The sequence below is a fragment of the Littorina saxatilis genome, linkage group LG13 (assembly GCF_037325665.1).
Source record: "Littorina saxatilis isolate snail1 linkage group LG13, US_GU_Lsax_2.0, whole genome shotgun sequence".
Taxonomy (NCBI): Eukaryota; Metazoa; Mollusca; class Gastropoda; order Littorinimorpha; family Littorinidae; genus Littorina; species Littorina saxatilis.
Window position 1 is genome coordinate 35,653,259 of NC_090257.1, and position 7,978 is coordinate 35,661,236.

Sequence of the window (7,978 nt, forward strand, 5' to 3'; positions counted from 1 at the left end):
TTACAACATTTAGTCAAGCTGTCGAACTAACAGAATGAAACTGAACTCACTGCATTTTTACAGCAAGAGCGTATACTCGTAGCATCGTCAGTCCACCGCTCGATGCACAGGCAGTGAAATTGACAAGAAGAGCGGGGTAGTAGTTGCGCTGAGAAGGATAGCACGCTTTTCTTTATCTCTATTCTTTTTAACTTTCTGATCGTGTTTTTAATCCAAACATATCACATCTATATGTTTTTGGAATCAGGAACCCACAAGGAATAAGATGAAATTGTTTTTAAATCGATTTCGGAAATTTTATTTTAATAATAATTTTGATATTTTTAATTTTCAGAGCTTGTTTTTATTCCGAATATAACATATTTATATGTTTTTGGAATTAGAAAATAATGCTGAATAAGATAAACGTAAATTTGGATCGTTTTAGAAAATGGTTTTTTTTTTACAATTTTCAGATTTTTAATGACCAAAGTCATTAATCAATTTTTAAGCCACCAAGCTGAAATGCAATACCGAAGTCCGGCCTTCGTCGAAGATTGCTGGGCCAAAATGTCAATCAATTTGATTGAAAAATGAGGGTGTGACAGTGCCGCCTCAACTTTTACAAAAAGCCGGATATGACGTCATCAAAGGTATTTTTTGAAAAAAAACAACATCTGGGGATATCATACCCAGGAACTCTCATGTCAAATTTCATAAAGATCGGTCCAGTAGTTTGGTCTGAATCGCTCTACACACACACACACAGACAGACAGACACACACACACACACACACATACACCACAACCCTCGCTCGTCTCGATTCCCCCCTCTACGTTAAAACATTTAGTCAAAACTTGACTAAATGTAAAAAGGAAGCCTTCCATCGCTGTGACTATTTGCAATTAGACATTAACTAAATACAATGAAACGTATGCCGCTGCATAATAAACTAAATGTGTTCGCCGTGTCACGTTTTGCTGTTGTTGTTTTGTTGTTTGCTTCTTTGTTAATTGGGTCTGTTTAGTGAGTTTGTTTGTTTGTTTGTTTGTTTGTTTGTGCGAGGTTCGAGAAAAAAAACACAGACACACACACACACACACACACACACACACACACACACACACACACACACACATACACCACGACCCTCGTCTCGATTCCCCCCTCTGTGTTAAAACATTAATTTAGTCAAAACTTGACTAAATGTAAAAGGATCATTGTCTTTGCTCAAGTTCTTTTTTGCTGTCGGTCTTTCAGTCGATTTACACGCAGGCAAAAGGAAGCACAGTATAGCAGATGAATTTGAAGTAAATTTGACTTTTCAGTCTCATATTTTAAAGTCCCGATTTTATCAATAAGGTCTGCCAGGAACTACGGCGAAGCACTGTGACTGAACTAAGAACCAACACTTTAATGTATACTCTTTGGACTGAACTTGTCAGTTGACTCTGCTAAACTAAATAAGGGTTAGGCACTTATTTACTGATTGACTTCACACAGTCTCTGTGCACACATAAAATTAAAAAACTTGTCTGTAAGCGCAGATTACTGAGACATAATCAAAATACGCATAACTATTTGACTTTTCAGCCGTGCATCTCAACACACACACACACACTGATACGCAGTACACATTCTCTCTCTGTCGGGCGCAGACAAATGGCCGCTAGTAGTATAGTAGCACTGCAGACGGCAGACATAAACACAGACACTCAGTCGAAGCAAACCCTGACATAGATTTTGTAAAGTATTGTTTCTAACCGCACAGTTGCGCATAAGTATTTTGAAGGTTTGAAAATAAAAACACATTTTGAAATTATCTAATATAGGTCTATGTTTACACTGACACACGACGGCCGCACTATTGACCCACGGTGTATTTGGCCTACTCAGTTGTCATCGTTTGAAATCATCACCGAGCAACCTATCGAGCAAATCAGGATAATAGTTTTGTACATTATCATTTATTACAGCCCAAAGCATTCAGATCATATTTTCAACATGATTTGAGCACAGTTGAAGCTGCAAATTATACATCCAGAAAAAAAATCTCAAGACTGACTCGAAAGAACCGCGCGCATCAGTGTCGCTTGGCCGCTCCGCCATTTTCAACCACCCAAGTGGGCCCCAGACATAACTATACTGCATGGCAACACTTTCCACATAATCTGCTCTTTGTAAATTAGTCAGACGCAGAATATTCATGGTGATTGATCATATGATAAACAAATTCTTAATAAAATCCCTAGCTTGAAGCGAGGAATTTCACGCGGAAAATCGCCTCACTGAGAAGGCGGCCGCGCCGCTCGATTCCGCCATTGCTCATTCCAAAAATATTCCTTTTGTTTCTTCAAAACTATCCTCTGTCACTTGTTTTACACTTAAAATAGCTTGTCATACATGTCTTTTATTCAGCTTAATAAATGCATAGGAGGTTAAAAATCTTCCTTGATTTCCACGAGAAAGTAAAAATCGCTTTCAAGCACAAAGCACAAAAATGTTTGACCGACATTTTGCTCACCCATACCAAACCGATTAAAACTACTCTCTTTTTTTGCCGTTAGACTTAAGGATCTGCAAATAATAAGAAAGGTAGCTGTTAAAGCAATTAAAATATTTTGTTCTATCGTGTATTTAAAATCCAGCATGGATGTTCTGGTAAAAGCAAATTAATATGTCGACGTTGAAACGCACTAAGAGACGCCATTGTGGAAGGACGTCAGCTCAGGAGATGAAAACTCTCACAATTTAATCGACTAGTTCAGGCTTTAAATTCACATAATTCGAATCAAAATTGTTGTTTTTGGAAAGAAGACACCAGAAAGGGCAATCTGGTAAAGTTTACGCATCACAAAGACAGTATAAGTCAGAAAAAATACTCTTTGAAAAAATAGTAATGAGAAAGAAGGATCCGCGCCATGAGACCCTGCGCAGAATTTGTGTTTCACACTGGTTGAAAAAGTTACGCCAAACTCCGCAAAACAACAGATCATAGTTTGAAAATTATATCAGAAGGTTGATGGTATCTTTGTTTACCTGTCCAAAACAAAATCGACATATTTTTAACTGGAAATATTATAAACTGATCGTTTTTATGCAACGAAGTTGTTTCTGCCGGTCAGAAGGAACAAGGTTTTTTACGCATTTCTCTTTAGTCAGAGCGACTCAGCTCTTAAATTTGGTATCAAAAGCAAGCTTATGATCCGCTGATTCTAAAAATACGCAATGTTTACATGTTTTGATGCGCGTGTACAAAACGCGAAGCTGCAAACAAATGGCAACTAACACAAAATCGGCAAAACGAGGGCTCGCGAGGGCCAAATCGCGTGCTGCGGCGTGGCGCTTTCAGAGTGGTCCGCGCGAACGGTATAAAAGGTCGGAAAATGCTCCACGCCGGCATTCTCTTTGTCGGCTAGCCAACAAGCAGTACTAAGCGCTACTTCACTCTCTCATTTCTCGCCGCTCAATCGTTCATCATGTCGGACGCCGCACAAGTTGCTGCCCCTGCTGCTCCGGCCAAGAGCCCCAAGAAGGCCTCCAAGCCCAGGAAGCCCACCAAGCCCGCGGACCACCCCAAGTACAACGCTATGATCGCCTCCGCCGTGGCCGCCCTGAAGGAGCGTGGTGGTTCCTCTCGCCAGGCCATCCTCAAGTACATCATGGCCAACTACAAGGTCGGCAACGAGGTGACCAAGATCAACGCCCGAGTCAAGACCGCCCTGAAGGCTGGTGTCAAGGCTGGCACTCTCAAGCAGGCCAAGGGAACCGGAGCCTCTGGGTCTTTCCGTCTGGGAGAGAAGAAGGTGGCCGCCGCGAAGCCCAAGAAGGCAAAGAAACCCAAGGCTGCTGCAAAGAAGCCCGCCGCCAAGAAGGCTGCCAAGCCCAAGAAGGCCAAGTCTCCTGCCAAAAAGGCCGCCAAGCCTAAGAAGACCAAGTCCCCAGCCAAGAAGGCTGCCAAGCCCAAGGCTGCTCCTGCCAAGAAGGCTGCAAAGTCTCCTGCCAAGAAGGCTGCAAAGCCCAAGAAGGTCAAGACACCCAAGAAGGCCGCTGCCAAGAAGCCCGCAAAGAAGTGAGAGGCTTCTTCCTGCTTCCTGAAGTTTCTCTTTTTATTTTAACACCGGCCCTTCTGAGGGCCACCCTCATCTTCCCAAAAGGGATAGATATACCTCGTTGCAAAAAAGTTCTGTATATATATCTTGGCATCATGTCATGGTGGTGTGTGTGTTCTGTTTGTGTATTTTGTTTGTAAATGTTTGTACAATGTGGCTGCAAGGCGTGTCTGCACCTGAACACTCGTGGCTATGTGCTTGTTTGTTCCTGTGTGTGTGTGGGTGAACATGTTCTAACGTGTCACGACTTTGTGTGTGTGTGTGCGCGTGTGCCTACGGCTGTCTTTCATGTCTGGGTGTTTGTGTGTGCAATCACACGTTTGCTAATGACATGTCTTTTGGTGTGTGCTTACGGCTGTTCTGTGTGTGCAGGGCCGGACTACCGGGTGGGGGGGGGGGGGTAATGGGGGTTGTGCACCCCCCCCCCTAGCCTAAACATGTACCTCACTTATTTAAAACATTTTTTATTGTTTATTTTATGCCGTTTCATGCAAGGAGCGAACATTATCCTATCTCAGAATATGACCTACCCATCAGCTTCAGGGGGCAAAGCCCCCTGACCCCCACAAGGGGCTCTGCCCCTTGACCCCGCCAGGGGGAACATCCCCCTGGACCACCACTGGCACCCCCCCCCCCCTCTTAGCCTAGTCCGTGTCTATAAACATGTGACATCTTTGACCGTCTGTGCACATGCATCCACTTTAGCCCCTGTGTGTGTGTGTGTGTGTGTGTGCTTGCAACCATTCTTGCCTCAGCTGGCTGTGTGTGTGTGTGTGTGTGTGTGTGTGTGCTTGCAACCATTCTTGCCTCAGCTGTGTGTGTGTGTGTGTGCTTGCAACCATTCTTGCCTCAGCTCTGTGTGTGTGTGTGTGTGTGTGTGTGTGATCCTCTGTATGTACTTGTACGTCTGAACGTCTATGTGTGCGTGTGCATGCGTCCCCTCTGTGTGTCCACAGTCTGCGTGTGTGTGTGTGTGTGTGTGTGAGAGAGAGAGAGAGAGAGAGAGAGGGGGTCAAGCAGACAGACAGAGTGGGTTCTCGTGAACGCACAACCAAATATGGTTCAATGAAGTATTATCATTGACCGTATGTTTTAAAAGAAGTCATACATTTTGAGGGATGAAAGTTGTTCTATCCTTTCACGGAAGGTCAGAGGTAAATCAAAATTCACACGGTAGGCCTATTCTCCAGAAAGTTTAACTCTCTCCTTGTGCGAAAACAGCTATTTTGGTAAACAGTGTTAAAGGTAGGAGTGCAAATTCCAATGAATTTTCCAAATTAATTTTCTTCACTCCGACGAGAATTCCCTTGTATTTAGTGGTCCAATTGTGTCAAAATCACTAAATTAATGCTCTATTCATCTGGGGCCTTTGCGGCCCGGCCTACACCCCCGCAGGCGCTCTACTCCATTGGCCCTGGCCACCTCCCGTGGCTTTTTTCTCTCTTCATTTTTACATTTAGCCAAGTTTTGACTAAATGTTTTAACGTAGAGGGGGGAATCGAGACGAGGGTTGTGGTGTATGTGTGTGTGTGTGTCTGTCTGTGTGTGTGTGTGTGTGTGTAGAGCGATTCAGACCAAACTACTGGACCGATCTTTATGAAATTTGACATGAGAGTTCCTGGGTATGATATTCCCGGACATTGTTTTTTTTTCGATAAATACCTTTGATGACGTCATATCCGGCTTTTTGTAAAAGTTGAGGCGGCACTGTCACACCCTCATTTTTCAATCAAATTGATTGAAATTTTGGCCCAGCAATCTTCGACGAAGCCGGACTTCGGTATTGCATTTCAGCTTGGTGGCTTAAAAATTAATTAATGACTTTGGTCATTAAAAATCTGAAAATTGTAAAAAAAAAAAAAAATTTTTTTAAACGATCCAAATTTACGTTTATCTTATTCTTCATCATTTTCTGATTCCAAAAACATATAAATATGTTATATTCGGACTAAAATCAAGCTCTGAAAATTAAAAATATAAAAATTATTATTAAAATAAAATTTCCGAAATCGATTTAAAAACAATTTCATCTTATTCCTTGTGGGTTCCTGATGCCAAAAACATATAGATGTGATATGTTTGGATTAACAAGAAGAGCAAACGCTCGATCGAGTCACTTTCGCAGTTCTGAATATTATATGAGGCATCAGATGGACAGGAAGAAATTGCTATTCACAACACAATGAGTCACGTTCACATAAAATTTGAGCCCGGTCACTTTTATAGTTTCCGAGAAAAGCCCAACGTTAAGTTGTGTGTTGCCGAACAGAAAAGGCTAGTTATCTCCCTTGTTTTTCTGATAACGTTCGTAAAAGGCTACAGATGTAAATACTTTGATGTAAAGAATAATCCTACAAAGTTTCAATCACATCCGATGAACTTTGTCAAAGATATAAAATGTCTAATTTTTCCTTTGACGCTGACCTGTGACCTTGAAAAAGGTCAAAGGTCAACGAAACCATCGTTAAAGTGTAGAGGTCATTGGAGGTCACGACTAAACAAAATATGAGCCCGATCGCTTTAATAGTTTCCGAGAAAAGTACAACGTTAAGGTGGTGTCTACGGACGGCCGGCCGGACAGACTAACACTGACCGATTACATAGAGTCACTTTTTCTCAAGTGACTCAAAAACACGCTCAGAAAGTTAAAAAGAAAAGCGTGCTATCCTTCTCAGCGCAACTACTACCCCGCTCTTCTTGTCAATTTCACTGCCTGTGCATCGAGCGCTGGACTGACGATGCTACGAGTATACGCTCTTGCTATAGAAATGCAGTGAGTTCAGTTTCATTCTGTTAGTTTGACAGCTTGACTAAATGTTGTAATTTCGCCTTACGCGACTTGTTTTTATTTCGCAAGTTTGATATCTGTAATGGTGGGTTTATTCCTTCACCTAAATGACTACATGTACTTCGATTCCAAAGAAATCATCAATGACTTCAAAGCTGTGTTAGTGAGTTATAACTGTTACACACACTCAACCTCACCCCCACCCCCCCCCCCCCCCCCCCCCCATCATTCCATCTTGATGTACCTGCCTCCTGATACTGTATGGAATTGTCTGCCACTATTCCCTTCAGTTCCAAGGATTCAGTCTAAGCCTCCATCTGTAAAATTCCAAAATCACTGATCTCAACATGCAAGGAATCAATTCGTTCTTGTTTATTTTGTAGTTTATGTATTTAATTTGTTACTCTTTTTGTGTGCAACAAGTGCATTTTTGAATGGAGAACTGATCAGCAAGAAGGGGGAAGAAACGTTATGTAGCAATTTCAAAGGCAATATTTGATAGCCCCTCCTGGCAGCTAGATCACTGAAAAGTGGATGTGGAAGTGATTTCTCCTCGATTACTTTTTTCCAGGACATTAAAATTTTGTTTTAATCTAGTCCTGATTTTTCTCCGTAAGACAGTCCATTTCCTTGCAAAAAAATCGAGGACCCAAGGAGTTTTCCAGCCTGTAATTTTAACAACAAATTTTTGTCAAACATTATACGTTATTTATATGTTTGACCAAAATACTGTATGACATTTTACACAGATCGAGACAGTCAGTGTTCCTCCGAGACCGCGCTAGCGGTCGAGGTGAACAATGACTGTCGAGGTGAACAATGACTGTCGAGGTCTGTGTAAAATTTCATATTTTGGTCAAATATACAAATAACATTTATGTATCGATCGATTCTGGTTAGAATTCGTTTTAGTTTTTATGACTGAACGCACAAAAACATGCACTATTTTGTAGTCTCGGCTTGCCGCCTAAATATGAAGTTTTGTTGGCCTCTGACAGGACATGGCACAAAGAACGGAAATCCAGTGTTCAATCGATACATATCCTTATATCCACACATGAAACAGTCTTTTTTTTTTTAAATGAAAAAATCAGCACA

General features: G+C 41.8%; 1 protein-coding gene across 1 annotated transcript; it reads left to right on the top strand.

Moving 5' to 3' along the window:
• Positions 1-3,400: 3,400 nt before the first annotated feature.
• On the top strand, positions 3,401-4,177 carry LOC138946086 (histone 24-like). The gene has a single exon (XM_070317596.1). The coding sequence runs from the start codon at positions 3,460-3,462 to the stop codon at positions 4,054-4,056; it is 597 nt and encodes a 198-aa protein (XP_070173697.1). The 5' UTR covers positions 3,401-3,459; the 3' UTR covers positions 4,057-4,177.
• Positions 4,178-7,978: the final 3,801 nt, after the last annotated feature.